Below are 22436 nucleotides of genomic sequence, written 5' to 3'. Positions count from 1 at the left end.
CCAAGATTGGAAACCTGGCAGTTGAATTTAGAACGAAACTTTGATTTTTGTGCTCAGATGCCTTATTGTACATCCTTCTTTTTCAGATTTTTATTTTTCAGGAAATATCATGGCATCTATTTTTAAAGCATACCCTTTTGGGTTTTGTGGATGGAAAGACTTACAGAGTACTTTACTCCTCAGGGAACCGCTTGAATTTCAGCAGAATTTCAGCAGCTCTCACTCCCCTCCGCATTCTGATTAAGACTGTCCGGGAGAAGCAGCCACCGTTCAGTGTGGGAAAGTTTCCCAGTGATGCTGCTGCAGCCACTTCCAAACCACTGTGCTTGGTTTAGTGACTTAAAATTTTATCACAGTTTTTAACAAGTACACTTTAAAATACATTGATTCTAAGCTGAAGCAGTAAGATGGTAATGAAAGCTGACATTCTGGGCCACTGGCTAGAAGATTTGGGGCAACCCAGGAAACAGGCTTGGCTCCAGGGAGTTCTAGTGTTGGTGGCCTTTGGGTAAAAGTAAATGTCTGTGTCAGCATGTAGGATTCAGTGGGGATTTTTTTTTTTTTTTTTTTTTTAATATTAAAAGTTCTAGCTTCCTCTTTATCTGCATTTCTCCCCCCAATACACACACTTACATTTTATTTGCCAACAGGTCAAGGAAGTTAAAAAGACTTCATTGGGCTTGGAAATCGCTGTGGTTACTGCAGTTCCTGGTAGGAAACCCACCTTGACCACGATTCCAGATGCTGACTGCCTGCTCTGGGCCATTGGGCGGGACCCAAATTCCAGGGGCCTGAATTTAAACACACTGGTAAGCTGACTCAGTCTGCCTCAAACATTCTTGAATGTTTTAGTATCCTTGTGATTACACCCCTCACCCCTACCCCCAAACACCCAAGACTTGGGTAGGTTCTATTTGATTATTTTCTCTTTATTCCATGTATTCAGTTTGTCAGCAAATCCCATTGCATCTTCCTTTGAAATTAAAAATAAATTATTTTCCTTTTCTAGTGTCATCCCCCTAGATCAGGTCCCTGCCACCTGTAGTCTAGATTGTCCAGCAGTTTTCTGACTGGCCTCCTCCTTACAGACTTCCTTTTTGCTGTGTGATATCCCTTTGAGGTCCTATACAGATCCCCTGTTGTCCCATAGTATCTAATCCAGGTTGCTGGGTGTGTAACTTGTCTTGGACATTGGTCCTCAGGGATGGGAACACATGTGAAGCTGTCTCTCTCTCGGCTCCACCAGTGCTATATATGCAGACGGCATTCTTTGTTCTTTAAAATTTTGAAATAAAATCTAGTATAATAGCTTGGGACCTGGTTCCCAGAGTTTGACCTAGATTTGAAACCTAGTTCTAGTACTTACCTGTTGCATGGCCTTGAGCAAGCAGATTAATTTCTCTAAGTTTCTCAACTGCTTCATTTACAGATGGGAATAAAAATAGCGCTGGTCTCATTGAGTTATAAAGAATAGTAAATGAGAAAGTACATGAAAAGTAATTAGCTTAGACCCTGGCTTACAGTATGAACACACGTGTTAACCTGCTGTTGATATTCATGACGATTTTTCTGATAATGTTATGCTACTCTATTAGTAGTAATAGAATATTTTATGTTTGAGCCTTAGAGATTTGATGGGGCCTCTTGAGCAGTGTGTAACATTTTGATTTAAGTTCTAATATTAATTTATTTTATAATGTAGATTTCTTTTTCATTTCTTTGTAAGGTTATTTTTCAACAATTTTAAAGAATAAAACATCCAGGGAGATATTTTGCTTGTTTTTAATCTTATCGTTCAATGACATTTAGTAAAACTAGTTGTCTATTTGTGTATTAACAAAACTAGTCATCCAGCTTTTTACCTTCAAGGGATATTTTGCCATTGTACAAACTCGGTAGGTCCAGTTTTTAACTATAATTGCTGAATTTTTAAAAAATGAGGCAAAGAAACTTTTCAGTCTTATTCAACGTAAGATACATTTATATAATGCAAATTGAATGATTACTATGTGCTAGGTCTCGTCAATGCGTTACTAATCTAATTTAATCTTGCCAACAACTCTTTGAGGGGTAAAGATGAGGAAACCAGGAGCACAGGGATGGTAGATAATTCACCAGGCTGTAAACTCTGTGGGGTAGGGAAGACATCTATCTTCCGTACCACAGTATTCACAGTGACTTGGTTAAAGTTTTGCTTGTAACAGAAGTTCAAATATTTGTTGATAAAGAGGTGGTTAAACAAAGACTCATAACTAGCAAGTGGCAGAGTTGGGATTTGAACCCTGAGTTATCTAGCTCCAAAGGTTGTGTTCCTAACAACTACACTACCCGCTGCCTACTTCTGTTATATGTATTTATGACACTGGAGCATATGCACTTAGGATTTGTAAATCCACAAGATAGCACAACACCTCTTCATAGAGCAAAAGTTAGGCTCAGCATATAGGAAAAACATCTTGGTTATGAGAAACATCAGTATGTTTTAGAGTAGAATGCAAAAATTACTTGGATTTTTATAGCTGAAATGGTAAACTTCAACGAAATGTGCTTTCGGTGACTGCCTCGGGCTGAGCCCCCTACAGTGTGAGCCAGCCTGCTCAGGAGGAGCGCTTCAGTGGAAAAGCTGCAAAGCGCTGGACTCCGCAAGGGCTGCAGGCAGCACACCTGGGAGTTGAGTGATTTCTTTTCATGTTTACCTCGCTAGTAGAATTGTACAGAGTAATGCCAAATTCTGTTAAAACACCCAAAAGTTGGGTAAAATATTTACCTTTTATATTGAGCAAAAGATATGAAACTTACCAACTTTAAATGTTTTTCATGTTGTAGTTGAGTCTTGTGGTTTGGAGATTCAGGCCAAAGAGGTGCTGATGTGAATGAGGTAGATCCAGAGATTTGATCTGCCATTTTTAGCAGATGGGCCAAATACTTATGTGATGTCCCTTTATAATTTCAGGGGATTCAAACTGATGACAAAGGTCATATCATAGTAGATGAATTCCAGAACACCAACGTAAAGGGCGTCTATGCAGTTGGCGATGTGTGTGGGAAAGCTCTTCTCACACCAGGTAACGTTTCTTCCTTTCTTGGTAAAGCCATACAGCTCTTCACAGTCAAATCCACTTAAACAAAGTTAAGAGGACAAGTGTCTTTGTGTCTTCAAAATGGTAAAAATGTATTGATATAGATGTTGGTTGAGTACCTGGCATTTTGTGAATAATATTCATGTTTCCATTAAAGACGTAAAATACTTAGTGAAGACTGAAATTTTCATATAGATGATATGGTCACCCTCCGAAGAACTCTGTAAGTTAGAGTCAGATGTGTGTGTGGTGACAATGGGAGGAGGTGGCTTTTGGAAGAAGTGATTTAGATTGGCATTCTTGTATGACTATTTGGTCTTGATGCAACCAACTCCAACCCCCTTTTCCTCCCCTTTCCGGTACCTCAACCCCCTTCCTGAGTTAACTAGCACCATTTCTTTTTTTTTTTTTTTTTTTTTTTTTTTTTTTTTATTTTTTTTTATTTTTTATTTTTTTTTTTAATTTTATTTTGTCGATATACATTGTAGCTGATTAATGCTCCCCATCACCAAAACCTCCCTCCCTTCTCCCTCCCCCCCTCCCCCCCAACAATGTCCTTTCTGTTTGCTTGTTGTATCAACTTCAAGTAATTGTGGTTGTTATATCTTCTTCCCTCCCCCCCCCGATTTGTGTGTGTGTGTGTGTATGTGTGTGTGTGAATTTATATATTAATGTTTAGCTCCCTCCAATAAGTGAGAACATGTGGTATTTCTCTTTCTGTGCCTGACTTGTTTCACTTAATATAATTCTCTCAAGGTCCATCCATGTTGTTGCAAATGGCAGTATTTCATTCGTTTTTATAGCTGAGTAGTATTCCATTGTGTAGATGTACCACATTTTCCGTATCCACTCATCTGATGATGGGCATTTGGGCTGGTTCCAACTCTTGGCTATTGTAAAGAGTGCTGCGATGAACATTGGGGAACAGGTATACCTTCGACTTGATGATTTCCATTCCTCTGGGTATATTCCCAACAGTGGGATGGCTGGGTCGTATGGTAGATCTATTTGCAATTGTTTAAGGAACCTCCATACCATTTTCCATAGAGGCTGCACCATTTTGCAGTCCCACCAACAATGTATGAGAGTTCCTTTTTCTCCGCAGCCTCGCCAGCATTTATCGTTCATAGTCTTTTGGATTTTAGCCATCCTAACTGGGGTTAGATGGTATCTCAATGTGGTTTTGATTTGCATTTCCCGGATGCTGAGTGATGTTGAGCATTTTTTCATATGTCTGTTGGCCATTTGGATATCTTCCTTAGAGAAATGCCTACTTAGCTCTTTTGCCCATTTTTTAATTGGGTTGCTTGTTTTCTTCTTGTAAAGTTGTTTGAGTTCCTTATATATTCTGGATATTAATCCTTTGTCAGATGTATATTTTGCAAATATTTTCTCCCACTCTGTTGGTTGTCTTTTAACTCTTTTAATTGTTTCTTTTGCTGTGCAGAAGCTTTTTAGTTTGATATAATCCCATTTGTTTATTTTTCCTTTGGTTGCCCGTGCTTTTGGGGTCGTATTCATGAAGTCTGTGCCCAGTCCTATTTCCTGAAGTGTTTCCCCTATGTTTTCTTTAAGAAGTTTTATTGTCTCAGGGTGTATATTTAAATCCTTAATCCATTTTGAGTTGATTTTAGTATACAGTGAGAGGTATGGATCTAGTTTCATTCTCCTGCATATCGATATCCAGTTATCCCAACACCACTTGCTGAAGAGGCAGTCCCTTCCCCAGTGAATAGGCTTGGTGCCTTTGTCAAAGATCAGATGGCAGTAAGTGTGTGGGTTGATTTCTGGATTCTCTATTCTATTCCATTGGTCAGTGTGTCTGTTTTTATGCCAGTACCATACTGTTTTGGTTATTATAGCTTTGTAGTATAGCTTAAAGTCAGGTAGTGTTATGCCTCCAGCTTTATTTTTTTTGCTGAGCATTGCTTTGGCTATTCGTGGTCTTTTATTGTTCCATATAAATGTCTGAATAGTTTTTTCCATTTCTGAGAAAAATGTCTTTGGAATTTTGATGGGGATTGCATTGAATTTGTATATCACTTTGGGTAGTATGGACATTTTCACTATGTTGATTCTTCCAATCCAAGAGCATGGAATATCTTTCCATCTTCTTGTATCCTCTCTAATTTCTCTCAGCAGTGGTTTGTAGTTCTCATTATAGAGATTTTTCACCTCCTTGGTTAACTCAATTCCTAAGTATTTTATTTTTTTGGTGGCTATTGTAAATGGGCAGGCTTTCTTGATTTCTCCTTCTGCATGTTCACTATTGGAGAAAAGAAATGCTACTGATTTTTGTGTGTTGATTTTGTATCCTGCTACTGTGCTGAAATCATTTATCAATTCCAACAGTTTTTTTGTAGAGGTTTTAGGCTGTTCGATATATAGGATCATGTCATCTGCAAACAGGGACAGTTTGACTTCATCTTTTCCAATCTGGATGCCCTTTATTTCCTTCTCTTCTCTGATTGCTCTGGCTAGTACTTCCAACACTATGTTGAATAGGAGTGGTGAGAGTGGGCATCCTTGTCTAGTGCCTGTTCTTAAAGGAAAAGCTTTCAGCTGTTCCCCATTCAGGATGATATTGGCAGTGGGTTTGTCATATATGGCTTTAATTATGTTGAGATACTTTCCCTCTATACCTAACTTATAGAGGGTCTTTGTCATGAATGAGTGCTGAACTTTATCAAATGCTTTTTCAGCATCTATAGAGATGATCATATGGTCCTGGTGTTTGAGTTTATTAATATGGTGTATCACATTTATTGATTTGCGTATGTTGAACCAACCTTGCATCCCTGGGATGAATCCCACTTCATCGTGATGAATAATTTTTCGTATGTGTTGCTGTATTCTGTTTGCTAGTATTTTAGTGAGGATTTTTGCATCTATATTCATCAAGGATATCGGCCTGTAGTTTTCTTTTTTGGTTATATCTTTACCTGGTTTTGGTATCAGGATGATGTTTGCTTCATAGAATGAGTTTGGGAGATTTGCGTCCGTTTCAATCTTTTGGAATAGTTTGTAAAGAATCGGTGTCAATTCCTCTTTGAATGTTTGGTAAAATTCTGCTGTGAATCCATCTGGTCCTGGGCTTTTCTTTGTTGGGAGCCTTCTGATAACAGCTTCAATCTCCTTTATTGTTATTGGTCTGTTCAAATTTTCTACGTCTTCACGGTTCAGTTTTGGGAGCTTGTGTGTGTCCAGAAATTTATCCATTTCCTCCAGATTTTCAAATTTGTTGGCGTATAGTTGTTTATAGTAGTCTCGAATGATTCCTTGTATTTCAGATGAATCAGTTGTAATATCGCCTTTTTCATTTCTAATTTTTGTTATTTGAGTCTTCTCTCTTCTTTTTTTTGTTAGCCATGCTAATGGTTTGTCAATTTTATTTATCTTTTCAAAAAACCAACTTTTTGATTCGTTGATCTTTTGAATTGTTTTTTGGTTTTCAATTTCATTCAGTTCTGCTCTGATCTTAATGATTTCTTTCCGTCTGCTAACTTTAGGATTGGATTGTTCTTGTTTTTCTAGTTCTTTAAGGTGAAGTGTTAGGTTGTTCACTTGCCATCTTTCCATTCTTCTGAAGTGAGCATTTAATGCAATAAATTTTCCCCTCAATACTGCTTTTGCAGTATCCCACAGGTTTTGGTATGATGTATCATTGTTTTCATTAGTTTCAATAAACTTTTTGATTTCCTGCTTGATTTCTTCTTGGACCCATATGTCATTAAGTAGAATGCTGTTTAATTTCCATGTGTTTGCATAGTTTCCAGAGTTTTGTTTGTTATTAATTTCTAGTTTTAATCCATTGTGGTCTGAGAAGATACATGGGATAATTCCAATTTTTTTGAATTTATTGAGACTTGATTTGTGACCTAATATGTGATCTATCCTGGAGAATGATCCATGTGCTGATGAGAAGAATGAATATTCTGAGGTTGTTGGGTGGAATGTTCTGTAGATATCTGCCAATTCCAATTGGTCTAGAGTCTTGTTTAGATCTTGTGTTTCTCTACTGATTCTTTGCCTAGATGATCTGTCTAATATTGACAGTGGAGTGTTCAGGTCCCCTGCTATTATGGTATTAGTGTCTATTTCCTTCTTTAGGTCTAATAGAGTTTGTTTTATAAATCTGGCTGCTCCAACATTGGGTGCGTACATATTTATGATTGTTATGTCTTCTTGATGGATCAGTCCTTTTATCATTAAGTAGTGTCCCTCATTGTCTCTTTTTATGGTTTTTAGGTTAAAGTCTATTTTGTCAGATATAAGAATAGCCACTCCTGCTCGTTTTTCTTTTCTGTTTGCATGGTAAATCTTTTTCCATCCTTTCACTCTTAGTCTGTGTGAATCTTTATGGGTGAGGTGGGTCTCTTGTAGGCAGCATATAGTTGGGTCCTGCTTTTTGATCCAGTCAGCCAGTCTGTGTCTTTTAATTGGGGAATTTAAGCCTTTAACATTAAGAGTTGTTATTGAAAGGTGTTGATTTACTCCTAGCATTTTATTGGTTGTTTGGTTGTCTTAGGTGTCTTTTGTTCCTTGCTTTCTGATTTACTGTTTGGTTTCTTTGTTTGTTGGTTCCTTAGGTTGTAGATAGTGTTTTTGTTAGCTTGTTTTCTCTTCATGAATGCCATTTTTATTGTACTAGCGGGTTTAGATTTTTCTTAGGTTTTTATGGCAGTGGTAGTTATTTTTCGGGAACCAAACCCAGTACTCCCTTGAGGATTTCTTGTAAGGGTGGTCTTGTGGTAGTGAACTCCCGCAGTTTTTGTTTGTCTGAGAAATATACTATTTGCCCCTCATTTCGGAAGGATAGCCTTGCAGGGTAGAGTATTCTTGGCTGGCAATCTTTGTCTTTTAGTATTTTGAAAATATCATCCCATTCCTTTCTAGCTTTTAGGGTTTGTGATGAGAAGTCTGATGTTAACCTGATTGGGGCTCCCTTATAGGTGATTTGACGCTTCTCTCTTGCAGCTTTTAAGATTCTCTCTTTGTCTCTGAGTTTTGCCAATTTGACTATGACATGTCTTGGAGAAGGCCTTTTTGGGTTGAATACGTTTGGAGATCGTTGAGCTTCCTGGATCTGAAGATTTGTGATTTTTCCTATACCTGGGAAGTTTTCTGCCACTATTTTGTTGAATATGTTTTCAATGGAATCTCCATTTTCCTCCCCTTCTGGAATACCCATGACTCGGATATTTGAGCGCTTGAGGTTGTCTGATATCTCTCTCAGATTTTCTTCCATGTCCTTGATTCTTTTTTCTTTCTTTTTGTCTGCTTGTGTTATTTCAAACAGCCCATCTTCAAGTTCAGAGGTTCTCTCTTCAACTTCGACAAGCCTGCTGGTTAAACTCTCCGTTGTGTTTTTTATTTCGCTGAATAATTTCTTCAGTTCAGCAAGTTCTGCTACATTTTTTTTCAGGACATTGATTTCCTTGTATATTTCCTCTTTCAGATCCTGTATACTTTTCCTCATTTCATCATGATGTCTAGCTGAGTTTTCTTGTATCTCATTCAGTTTCCTTAGAATTATCACTCGAAATTCCTTGTCAGTTATTTCAAGGGCTTCTTGTTCTATAGGATCTAGAGTATGAGATTTATTAACTTTTGGTGGTGTACTTTCTTGATTTTTTGTATTTCTGGTGTCTTTTTTTTGGTGTTTATTCATTGTGGCAGGGGGTTTCACAGTCCACCGGTTTGAGACTAATGACTAACTAGGATGTTGCTGTGGTTGCTAATTTGGTATGGCTCCCGCCGTGACTGCTCAGTTGGCCTCTAGTGTCTTGTGTGTGTGGTTGCCTCGGGTCTTGGGCTTCTCCGGGGATCCACCTTTCTGGTCAGCTTGTACTCTGCTGGGCTGGTGGATCACGTACCACAGGGTGTGTGATCTCTGTTGAGCTTTCACTTTCTGTACAGGACTTCTCCCCGTTCCGTGTGCTCTGGCCCAGGCTGTTAGATCGTGCAGTGGCGACCCCACCGGGTGTGTGGTTTCTGTCGAGTCTCCCCCCTCTGTGCACACTGTGCTGGGCTGGGGCGTGTCTTCTGCACCCCTCGTCTATCAGCTGGGCCTTCAAGACCCTGCTCAGCACCGCCTCGCCCAGGAAGTCTATCAGGTTTCTGCTAGGCACAGACAACCGGTCTCTCTGGGTGCCTTTGTAGCACTGTGTAGATCTTTCTCGGGTCTTGTTCACCTTTGTATCCCCCCGGTATAAACCGAGTCTAGTGCCTGCCTGCAGCCTGCTCTCCGGCAGGTTCAAGCGGACCTGGGAACTCTCCTACCACACTATTCCCAACCAGAAATTCGTTAGGCTTTTTTCCAAACTGGTGGTCGCAGAGATGTTATCTGCCTCCCAGTAACAGGAAGTTTACCGGGGCGGAGTCCAGGGTGTGGTGGAGTGACAGTCGGCCCGCCCGTACTTTCTAGCCCTCCCAACACTGGTCGGGACGCCCCACACCCCCAGCCCCGCCAGAGAACCGCGGAGGGAGTGGGAGAGGAGGCCGGCCCGCAGGGTCCGGAAAGCCCCGCGCCAGGCCAAGCAAATAGGCTCAGTGATGGCCGAGCAGGGCGGAGCTGCCCGCACGTGGGAAAATGGAGGCAGCACCGGGGCAGTGAGTGGCCTGGTGGTGCAGGCGGGAGCCGCGTGGGCCAGGGATCACTCACAGTGCTGTGCCAGGTCGGGCGCTCGCTCTGTCTCTGGTTTGTTGCCTTCCGTGTTCTCGGCGCTGCCGCCTCGGGCTGTTCAGTCGCGGCGCCGCTCGGGCGCTCCCAGGAATCTTCTTTAATGCCGGCCTGAAACCTCGAATCCTGAATAGGGCAGCTGGCCGCCTTCAGTGCGGCCCCAGCCTCCGGGATCCTGGCTGCATCCACAGCAGCCCTGGCGCCGTGTTCCCTGTTTCAAGACTCGCTTTTGCAGCTAAGAATCAGTTCTTTTCCTGCTCCACACTTCAAAGCTGTTGCCTGTAAATGAGGCAGCCTCTCCTGCCGGGGGCAAAGTGGCGTTGAGCCCCCACGACCGGCCAGCAGCAGCAGTCCTCCCTTAAGAGATGGCCAGAGGAAGGTCCACAAGTTTCCCGGCTGCCTGAGGCCCAGTGGCCACCTTTTCCACCTCAGCTACTCCGCGCCAGCCGCCGCAGCCGCCGCCATCTTGAAACCGCCGAAAGGTCTTCAACTAGCACCATTTCAAGCTCTTTGTCCCACCTCCATCGTTAGTGACACTTGTACCCCTGTAGTACCTCACCAGCCGTATCAAAGTGTTCCAGGTCTTGCCTCAGGATGGAAACACACCCCACCCAGCCTCATACCTGAATCCTTTCAGCTCCTTTAGGAAGCTCTCTCTCTTTTGTAAAATTTATTTATTTTTTTAATTTAAAAAAAGTTGTATACATTTGTTAGGTACAACATGATGTTTTGAAATATTTATACATTGTGGAATGGCTAAATCAAGCTAATTAACATACACATTACCTCATATACTTGCCTTTTTTTGTGTATGTGTGAGAACACCTAAAATCTACTCTCTTAGCAATTTTTAAGTATGCAATACATTGTTATTAACTATTGCAGCTACCATGTTGTACAATAATAGATTTCTTGAACTTACTCTTTCTAGCTGAAATTTTGTATCCTTTGACAGGAAATTGTCTTAACAAAAGCAAAATAACAAGCAAAGTTTCAAAAACTTTATAACATGATCTAATAGTTGAAAATTATGTCAAAGTGAAGAAAATATCTTATGTATCCTATTGAAATCTTATTTTGGGAAAAAAACTATCAGTTTGAAATCAGTAAAGTAACTGATGCTTTTACTAAACTCAGGCTTTTATTGGCTGGTTAACTCACTTGGTTAGAGCGTGGTGCTGATAACATCAAGGTCCAGGGTTCAATTCCTATACCAGCCAGCAAAATAACCCAAATAAATAAAAATAATAAACTTAGGCTTTTTTATTTTTAAAGACTGTTAGGAAAGAAAGAAAAAAACAAGATGAGGAGAATAAACTTTTAAGTTAAAAAAAAAAAAAGTGAAATGAATAGGGTTATAAAGTAGAACTGAAGATACTCGAAACTAATATAGTTTGTTCCATAAATACTGTATCAAAAAGTTATCATGCTATAATCCTCATTAAGTAGATTAACTGCCAGATAATTGGGAACTTGTGAATGTGTCTTTTTTTTTTTTTTTTTTTTTTTGGTCATAATGTAATGTACAGAATTCACATAAGCTAGTAGCTTTGAAATGTTCACTAAGGTATTGATTTGTCTTTATTATATTGAACTAGATGTTATAATGAATATTGGCATAAAACTTTGTCAGAACTAGTGTTTTAAGCCAAATGGATAATTGGTTAGTGGAACAATTCTGCAGTGTTACAGTGAACAATAAGATAAACACTGATTTTTAAATATCTTTGTAGTTGCAATAGCTGCTGGCCGAAAACTTGCCCATAGACTTTTTGAATGCAAAGAAGATTCCAAATTAGACTATGACAACATCCCCACTGTGGTCTTCAGCCACCCCCCGATTGGGACAGTGGGACTCACGGAAGGTAAGTATTTAAATACGAAGGTCATTTATGGTTTCCTTTCCCGCCCCCCTCACATCTCCCCTGCCACAACTTTTAACCAGATCTCTGTCGGCTTACTAAATCTATCTAGCCCTCCTTTTTATACTTATATAACTTTTATAGTTAGACTCTTTTTTGGTTAGCCTCTTATCACAGTTCTAGTATCCTCCCCAACTGCTAATACTTTGAGAGTACAGGTCCCTTCCCCCAGACCGCCTTATCTCTTTGACTTCATTAGCCTTTTTATTAGAACTAATTTAAAATTAAAAGAAAAGTTGCAAAAATAGTACAAAGGACTCCAGTATACTTTAACATTTTTGCCTTATCATTTTCTCACCACACACGCACTTCAGTATATATTTCCTAAGAACAAGTTTGTTCCTTTATCTAAACAGTGCAATTTTCAAAATGAGAAAACTTCAAAATTGATGCAATATTGCCTAAACTTTAGATATTATTCAAATTTTACCAATTATCTCCAATAATGTCATTTTTAGCATTTTTTTTTTCAAGTCCAGAATTCAGTCCAGGATAATATATTGCATTTGGTTTGCCTACCTCTTTGGTCTCCTTCAATCTAGAGACAAAATTCCTCAGCCTTTCTCTTGTCTCACAGCACATCGGCATTTATTTTGCAGAATGTCCCTCGTTTTGGTATTGTTTGATATTTCCTCATGATTTGATTCAGGTTATGTATTTATGGCCATCTGTTTCTCTGATAGCTCAGTGTAATGGTTTAGTTTTTTGAGAGATCCTTTTTTTTTATGTGCATTATAGATGAGGCCATTCATAAATATGGAAAAGAAAATGTGAAGACCTATTCGACCACCTTTACTCCTATGTATCACGCAGTTACCAAAAGGAAAACAAAATGTGTGATGAAAATGGTGTGTGCCAACAAAGAGGAGAAGGTACGGAACAATCCCATGAGCCGAACTGTGCTCCCTGCAGTTGACAGGGTCCATGGTATTTTGGTGGCATGGGGAGGAAGGAGACCAGACTGCCTTCTGGTTAAACTGGGCAGTCCCACCTTTATCTGTTATTTATATTTTGGGGTTCTTCATGATACTTCATTTAGAAAGGAGGTTCCACCCCTTTAGAAAAACTAAGGGGGAAAGATCAAAAATGATCAAAAGCTTGTTATCATTGACCAACAGGCCAGAATAGATCGGAAACTCAGAAACACTGCTAAATGTAAGAGTTTAAGATAAATTTAAATTTAATGTAATAGATTAGTGAAGAAGAGGAAGTTTATTTAAAAATTTTTTTCTAAGATAACCTATTTTTAGTTTAAATTTTTGAGAAGCCGCCAAACTGTTTTTGGTGGCTCCACCTTTATTCCCCCCAAAAGTATAACCTCGCGGCTGTGACAGAATCACCGAGGAGAAACATTGGCACTGAGACATCCCGTGATGGAGGATTTCTCTTGGTCAGGAAGGCACAACTGCATAGCTGTCTGAATAATGAATGGCCTTTACTCTTGAAAGAGGGGAGCAAAGATTCTCCAGACAGAGGGATCCCTTGTGCAGATGAGAGGGCATGGTGGCTGCGCAGGACAGAAGGAAAGCCGGCGGAGCCAGAGCCAGACAAGCCTGAGGGAGCGCTGTCTGAGATGGGCTGGAGGGGGATGTCGAGGCAGGACTGCACAGGGCCAAGGAGACTGTGTCATGATGGATTGGGATTAGGAATGTTGTTAGTCTTTTAGGGGGGTTTTAAATGTCATATATCTGTCATGACAGTATACCTAACAAAAAACAGCATTTTAGAAATTTTCCTCTTTTTTCCCAGGTGGTTGGGATCCATATGCAGGGAATTGGGTGTGATGAAATGCTGCAGGGTTTTGCTGTTGCAGTAAAAATGGGAGCAACGAAGTCAGACTTTGACAACACGGTTGCCATTCACCCTACCTCTTCAGAAGAACTGGTCACACTTCGCTGAAAATGCAGACACTTGTGTGGCTGGCACCTGGACCAGCAGAACTTCTGCAGTGAACCAAATAATCCTATTTCCTTACTGTTCCAGTTTTATGTGTTTTTTAAATTTTAATCAGGATCTTCTGATAGTGGAAAGTTTTAGTAAATAATAGAACCTATGTCATCAGAGGTTTGTTCTGTAATCCAGGATTGATTTTTATTTGATCACATGTCACAATCATTAATATGGTAAAAGTTTTTTATTAACAGCTCTGTACTAGTTGTTTCTTTTTTATGTTTCAGCCTCATCCCAAGTATAAAACTACATGAAGTACAATTAAGTTAATGTACTTGAATGCACATAGCTGCTAATTTTTATAGAGGAAGATGATGGCAGCTCTTCATACTTAAATAATGCAAGTGCACAGAATCCCTGTATGTTTTTCTTTTTTTGAAGCCAGTACTGTGCTCTGCATATTGCAAAGCTGCTTCAAGAATGTGACCTTTCTCTAAAGGCATGTAACATAACAGGCCTTGTTCCCTTATTTTATTCTTTCTTTTGTTTTAAATGATTAAAAATTGTATTTTTATGAGATGAAGTGCATCAAATTTGGGAAAGATTTGAGAAGGTTGGTTCAATATGTGAGCGACATTTTAGACGTGATTGCTGCTTTCAGAAGGAGAGAGAATTGAAGACTTCTAAGTCCCTTCTCTCCTAAGAGTTCATAGTTCAATGAGTAATTTCAATATTTGTATGTGTTCTTATCATTTTATTTTTTTCTGAAAACTATTCCAAAAATTTGAAAATAAAATCACAGCCTTTCTTCTTATAAAATTTGATATTATGAACTTACTTGGTACCAGTTTATTTTCTAAGAATGTTTCACATTGGAGGATCAAATGCCAACAGATTTTGGGAGTAGAAAAGAGATTCTCTTTTAAAATTGAAGATCAGAAGTACAAAGAAACATTTAACAGATTAATGATTGAGTTGGAAGAAAAGCCTAGAATTCACTTGGGTTTTAAACATTTTATTTTCATTAGTCTTTACCAGCTAGTTAAATTTGTAAGCTAGTTAAATTTAAATTTGTCCGTGGTTTTTATCAGTTGATGTAGTGCTGCTAATTCTTTTATTATGCTTTTACTGAATGTCTTTCTGATCGCTCATGGCCAGTTGCTGCCCTGACTTCTTAAGTAGGCCTAATGCCAACAAAAGAAAAATATCACATTAGTAACTAGGTTATGTATTTGTGGCCTGACAAGAAACTAGAATCCAAAACCTGGACATGAACAGATGTAGCCTCTCTCCCCACCCCACCCCCTTTCCCTACCAGCCTAAAAGATAGTAGGCTAACAGTTCTGGGCTCTGCTGTCCTGGTGGAGATCTCACTCTGCACAGGCCCCAAACTTGAGGTATGCCTCTCTCAGGAAAAGGGGAGGCCCCAGTAGTCATATCCATTCTAGAACCATGTGCTCTTGATCTCATTTATACTTTGTGCTGCCGGCACACTGGTTCTGTAGTAAACCAACATGAAAATAACATCCGAGTTCTAGTCTGCATTTTCATCTGTCCTCACACTGGCCCAGCCCTTGAGGTTAGGTGGCCTAAAAGCCTCTGTTGCACAAAGTGCTGGGGAATATAAAGATATGGCAAGGCAGCACATTGTAGGTGCTCAGTAGATATTTACTGAAGGAAAGACGTATACTTGCTTTCAAGTAACCTTATAGTGTACAAGGAGAGAAAACATTTCTGTTCAAGTAACAGCTAAGCACAAGATGAGCATTGGGTTTATTGCCTAAAATGGGACACTTTCAAGAGTGAAAGGGGGCACTATTAATAATTGGGACTATATGAGCTGGCTGGATGAGCTCAGTCGGTTAGAGGGCAGTGTTACAACACCGCGGGGTCAAGGGTTCAGATTCCCACACTGGCCAGGCACTGAAAATAAAATAATTGGGACAATAGCCACAAATTGGTACTATCCCAAACAAATGGGACATTGACACCCTACTTACACGTTGTTAGGAGTATACAACTTCAAAGGAGGCAGAAGTGCCCTATTGCTTGGGAAATTGAGGAAGGCTTTAAGAAGACACCTAGAAAGAATTTTCAAGAAAATAATGACTGAAAAATTTTCCAAGTGTGGAGAAAGATGACAGCATCCAGATAGAGGAAGCTCAAAGGTCACCAATCCAATTTAGTCCAAAGAGGAACACCATGAGACACATTACAGTCAAATTATTAAAACCAAAGACAGAATACTGAGAGCAGCAAAAGAACACACATGACAGTCAGTGGAGCCCCAATACTTCTGTCAGTAGAAACTCTACAGACCAGAAGAGAATGGGATGATTTATTCAAAATGCTGAAGGAAAAAAGACTGTCAGCCAAGATTTCTGTATCCAGCAAAACTAATCTTCAAGTATGAAAGAGAAAGAAATTCTTTCCCAGACAAACAAAAGCTAAGGGAATCCGTCAACACTAGACCTTCCCTACAAGAAATGTTAATGGCAGTTCTTCACTCTGAAAGAAAATGATGCAAAAGAGTAGTAAGAAAACATCTGAAGATACAGACAACCTCAAAATATTCCAGTGTTGTAAGGGTGGTGAATAAACCACATATATCCTTACCATAAAGACTGAAGGATAAACTAATAAGACATTAACATATGCAACAACCATATAAGAGACAGGCAATATTAACAGATACAACCTGGAACAACAAAATGTCAAAAAGTAGGAGGGGGACATGGAGGAGGGAAGGGCACCAAAGCATAGAGTTGGCTTTTTTTTCTTTTTTATTAGATGTTATCACCCTAAGATAATTTGTTATAACTATAACATGTTTTTTGTAAGCCTTATGGTAACCATAACACAAAGCTTATGAGACATACTAAAAACCACTCAACCACAGGGAAGACAGTAGGACGAGAAAAAAAGAAAAGAAGGATCTACAAAACAACCAGAAAAAAATTAGCAAAATGGCAGTATTGAGTCCCTATATGTCAAAATAACCCTAAATGTAAATGGATTAAATGCCTCAATTAAAAGACACAGAGTGGCCGAATGGATTATAAAACAAGAACCAACAAAATGCTGCCTATAAGAAACTCACTTAAATAATAAAGACATACATTGGTTGAACGTGAAGGGATGGAAAAAGATATTTCATGCAAATGGAAACCAAAAAAGAACAGGAGTAGCTATACTTATATTAGATAAAATAGACTTCAAGCCAAGGAAAGTCAAAAAGGATAAGAAAGATCATTATTTAATGATAAAGAGATCAATTCAACAAAAGGATATAACGATTCTAAATATATATACACTCAACTCCAGAGCACCCAGTTACATAAAGCAATTACTGTTGGACCTAATGGGAGAGATAGACTCCAATACAATAATAATTGGGGACTTTAATACCCCACTTTCAGCAAAGAACAGATCAGACAGACAGAAATTAACTAGGAAACAGAACTAATAGGCTGACTTGACCTAACAGACTTTTACAGAACATTTCATCCAACAGCTGCAGAATACACATTCTTCTCAGCAGCACATGGAACATTCTCTACAATACACCATATGTTAGGGCACAAAACAAATCTCAACAAATTTTTAAAAATTGAAATCATATCAACTACCTTGTCTGATCACAATGGAATAAAACTAAAAATCAACAACAAAAGGGACACTAGAAACTATATGAATACATGGAAATTAAACAATATGCTCCTAAACAACAAATGGGTCAAATAAGAAATCAAGGAGGAAATACAAAAATTTCTGGAGGCAAATGAAAATGAAAACACAACATACCAGAACCTTGGCATACAGTAAAAAAAGTTCTAAGATGGAAGTCTGGTGGGCCTCAGCCCCACTTACTGCCAACCACAACCAGGCCAGCAAAGGAGCCAGAAGCCCCAGGGGTCCTGAGATAGAGGGCTGAGGGCCTTACCCCCCCCCCAAACATCCTAGAATGTACTTATTAGCCACATGTGTTTCTAGGGGGTCTGTAACTTATCTGCTCATGTCTTTCACCAAATTTTTGCTTAGATTTTTCTAATTCATTTTTAAGAGTTCTTTTTTCATTAAGGATGTTAATCTTTGTGTTAAATTTGTTCCTTATCAATTGACTTTAAAATTAATTTGTGATGTTTTCCTTCATTTCTATGTTGAGAAAATAATTTTCTATCTAAACATTAAATAAAAAATAAATAAAATGTAAGTTCATAGCAATAAATGCCTAAATCAAAAAAGAAGAAAGACTGCAAATAAACAACCTAATGTTACACCTCAAGGAGCTTGAAAAACAAGAACAAACCAAACCCAAATCAGTGGAAGGTGAGAAATAACAAAGTTCAGAGCAGAAATAAATGGATTAGAAATTTAAAAAACAATACAAAAGATCATTGCAGCAGAGTTGGTTTTTCAAAAAGAAAAACAAAATTGATAAAACCTCAGCTAGACTGACAAAGAAAAAAAGAGAAGACTCAAATAAATAAAATCAGAAATGGAAAAGGAGACATTACAACTGATACCACACAAATACAAAGAATCATAAGAGACTATTATGACCAACTATGTGAACAAACTGGAAAGCCTAGAAGAAATGGATACATTCTTGGACACATAAAACTTTAAAAGAGTTGAATCAAGAAGAACTAAAAAACCTAAACAGACCAATAAAAAATAATGAGATTGAACAAATAATAAAAAGTCTTCTAACAAAGAAAACCCCAGGACCAGATGGCTTCACTGTCAAATTCTACCAAACATTTAAAGAACTAATGCCAGTTCTTCTCAAATTCTTCCAAAAAATTGAAGACGAAGGAATACTTTGAAACTCATTCTATGAGGCCCACATTACCTTCATACCAAAACTGGAAAAAGAGACAATAAAAAAGAAAACTACAGACCAATATCTTTAATGAACACAGATGCAAAGATACTCAACAAAATGCTAGCAAATAGAATCCAACAGCTTATTAAAAAGATCATATACCATGATCAAGTGGGGTAATCCAAGGGATGCAAGGATAGTTCAACATATGCAAATCAATGCATGTGATACATCACATCAACGGAATAAAGGGGGAAAAAAAGTATGATCATTTCAATAAACATAGAAAAAGCATTGATAAAATTCAACACCCCTTCCTGATAAAAACACTCAACAAATTCAGTATAGAAGGAGTGTATCTCAACACGATAAAGGCAACATATGACAAACCCACAGCCAATATCATACTGAATGGACAAATATTGGAGGCTTTTCCTCTAAGATCTGGAAAAGACAAGGATGCCCATTTTCCTCACTTTTATTCAACATAGTACTAGAAATTCTAGCCAGTGCAATAAGGCAAGAGAAGGTAATAAAGGGCATTCAAATAGGAAAGGAGGAAGTCAAACTATCCCTATTTGCAGATGACATGATCCTAAACATAGAAAACACTCAAGGATCCACGAAAAAATTACTAGAACTAATAAATGAGTTCAGTATATTAGAAGGATACAAAATGAACACACAAAAATCAATAGTCTTCCTATTTGCCAATAACACAATAGTTGAAGAAGAAATTAAGAAAATAATCCCTTTCACAATAGCTACCAAAAATATAAAGTACCTAGGAGTAAATTTAACCAAGAAGGTGAAAGATCTCTACAATGAAAACTATAAAACATTGGTAAAAAATATTGAATAGGACACAAATAAATGGAAAGATATCCTTTGTTCATGGGTCAGAAGAATTAACATCATGAAAATGTCCATATTACACAAAGCAATCTACACATTCAATGTAATTTCTATCAAAATACCAAAGAGATTCTTCACAGAAATAGAAAAAACAATCTTAAAATTTGTATCAAACCACAAAAGACACCATACAGTGAAAGCAATCTTGAACAAAAAGAACAAAGTTGGAGTATCACACTCCTTGACTTTAAAATATGCTATAAAGCTATAGTAAACAAAACAACTGGCATAAAAACAGACAAATTGAACAGAGAGCCCCAAAATAAATGCACACGTGTGTAGCCAACTGATTTTCACCAAAGGTACCAAAAATATATAGTGGGGAAATGATGGCCTCTTCAACAAATGATGCTGGAAAAACTGGACATCCACATGCAGAAGATGAAACTAGATCTTCATCTCTCACCATACACAAAAATAAATTCAAAATGGATCAAAGACCTAAATTTAGGACTTGGAACCATAAAGCTACTAGAAGAAAACACAGGAGAAATACTATACAAATTGGGAGTGGGCAGCACTTTTTTGAGCAAGACTACAAAGGCACAGCAACTAAAGCAAAAGTACATAAATGGGACTACATCACACCGAAAAGCTTCTGCACAGCAAGGGACACGGTTAATAAAGTGAAAAGACAACCTACAGAATGGGATTGTTTACATGTACACATCAGAAAAAGGGTAGTATCCAAGATGTATAAGGAACTCAAACAACACAACAGCAAAAAACCAAATAACTCAATTAAAAAATGGGCAAAGGACCTGAGCAGACATTTCTCAAAAGACATACAAATGGCCAACACGCACAGGAAAAAAGTGCTCAACATCACTATCATCAGGGAAATGCAAATTAAGATCACAATGAGATATCTAACTCTGGTTAGCATGGTTATTATCAACAAGAAGAAAAATAACAAATATCAAATGCTGGTGAGGATGCAGAGAAAAAGGAACTCTCCCACATTGCTGGTGGGAATGTAAATTGATACAGCCACTGTGGAGAACAATATGGAGGTTCTTCAGAAAACCAAATACAGATCTACCTTAAGACCCAGCTATCCCACTACTGGGTAAATACCCAAAGGAAATGAAATCAATATACTGAAGAAACAAACTGCACTCCCATGTTCATTGCAGCACTAGTCATAATAGCCAAGTGATGGAATCAACCTGAATGTCCATCAATGAATGAATGGATAAAAAAAATGTGGTATATATACACAATGGAATACTAATCAGCTATTTTAAAAAAATGACATCCTTTCATTTGCAGCAACATGGATGGAACTGGAAACCATCATGTTAAGTGAAAGGTCAGGCACGAAAAGACAGATACTACGTATTCTCAGTCATATGTGAAATCTAAAAAAAAAAAAAAACCCAACAACAAAGTGGTTCTTGTAAAAGTAGAGAGTAGAATAATGGTTACCAGAGGTGGGGTGGGGGAGGATGGGGTGGGAGGAGGAAAAGTGTTGTATTAGTCCATTTTGCGTTGCTATAACAGAAATACCCTGGGTAATTTATAAAGAAGAGAGGTTTATTTGGCTTACGATTCTGGGACAGTTACATCTGGCACAGGCCTCAAGCTGTTTCTACTCATGGCAGAAAAATGGCAGGGAGCAGGCAGGGACAAGCAGATCACATGGCGAGAGGAAGCAAGAGAGAGAGAGAGAAGGTGCCAGGGTCTTTTAAACAATCAGCTCTTGTGGGAACTAACAGAGCGAGAACTCACTCACTACCCACCTCCCCCAGAGAGAGCATTAATCCATTCATGAGGCATCTGCCACCATGACTCAATCAGTTTCCAACACTGCCACATTGGGGATCGGATTTCTACATGAGTTTTGGAGGGGACAACACATCCAAACTCCATCAAGCGTGGACTAAACTATATGCTGTTTGCCCTAGGTGAATCATTGTGCAGTATGTGCACATATTGAAACAACACACTGTACCCCACAAATATGTACAAGTAAAAGTTAAAATATTTTGAATTAAAAAAAAAGTTTAAAGAAGAAAATAAATATAAATATAAATAAAAAGAGAGAAAAATGCTGTGTGGAATACCCTGGTGGTGGATAAGTAATTCTGTAGGTCCATGGACGGTAGCTTGGCAGAAGCACTGCGTTCAGGGAAGGCAAATCTATGATTAGAGTGCTTATTCCAGTAAGAAAAAATGCTGCCCCTTCCATGATAGGAGCCGTCCTATGTGATCAACCTGCCACCAGGTAGCTTGCTGATCATTCTGGGAAATGGTGCCATATTGGTCTCAGTGTTGGTCTCTGCTGCTGGCAGATAGGGCTAGGTTGGCCCTGGTGAGTAGAAGTCCATGTGCTGAGCCCATGCATAACCTCTGTCCCTGTCACCATGGCTACTTTGTTCATGAGCCACTTGGGTGGTGACAGGAGTAGCTGGGGAAAGAGGATGACAGGTGTCCACAGAACGGGACATCCTACCCACTTGATTATTACAATCCTCCTCTGATGAGGTCACCTTTGGTGGGCATTGACATGAAACACAAGTGTCTTCACGTTTTCACCCATTCAGGGTGGTCTATCCACATATCTCTTCCCCAGACTTCCTTGTCACCAATTTTTTAAAAAAATTTTAATTGAATCAAAATTGATTATACATACTTTGGTGGTTCAATGTTGAGATATGTTGATCAAGTCAATATTACTAGCATATATATTGTTACAAATTATACTTATTCTTTATGGCCCTTGTCCAATCTCTCTCCATCCTCTTCTCCCTCTCCCCTCCCCTCTCTAACTACCCTAGATTTCTTCTCTCCTTCTGAAAGAATAATGGTTACTCTGTTGCTTTGTTGCCCAGATGATCTGTCCAATGCTGAGAAGTGTGATCAGGTCCCCCAATATTTTCATAGAGCAGATGCTTCTTCTGTCACTCTGAAATAGGCTTTGTAGAAAAGACATCCTCTTTTTGTCTTTGGTCTCTGCTGGTGACTCTCCTTGTGTCAATGCACTCCAGTGGCTGGTGGACCATCTGCGTGGTGATTGTGGCATCTAGCTGCTTTTGTGGCAGCCATGTTTATTGTGGTGGCTATGGTGGGCTACCCACATGGAGGTGATGTTTTTGGCATGCTCCTTGGCACTGATG

General features: G+C 38.8%; 1 protein-coding gene across 1 annotated transcript in view; it reads left to right on the top strand.

Moving 5' to 3' along the window:
* GSR (glutathione-disulfide reductase) overlaps window positions 1–14393 on the top strand; it is a 47482-nt gene extending 33089 nt beyond the window's left edge. Inside the window, exons 9-13 of the mRNA XM_063077030.1 lie at window positions 651–809; window positions 2954–3065; window positions 11496–11627; window positions 12423–12556; window positions 13434–14393. Coding sequence (XP_062933100.1) covers window positions 651–809; window positions 2954–3065; window positions 11496–11627; window positions 12423–12556; window positions 13434–13583 — 687 coding nt within the window. The 3' untranslated portion in view covers window positions 13584–14393. The remainder of the gene's footprint in view (window positions 1–650; window positions 810–2953; window positions 3066–11495; window positions 11628–12422; window positions 12557–13433) is intronic.
* Window positions 14394–22436: the final 8043 nt, after the last annotated feature.

The sequence above is a fragment of the Cynocephalus volans genome, chromosome 13, assembly GCF_027409185.1.
Source record: "Cynocephalus volans isolate mCynVol1 chromosome 13, mCynVol1.pri, whole genome shotgun sequence".
NCBI lineage: Eukaryota > Metazoa > Chordata > Mammalia > Dermoptera > Cynocephalidae > Cynocephalus > Cynocephalus volans.
This window is presented reverse-complemented; position numbering and strand designations above follow the sequence as displayed.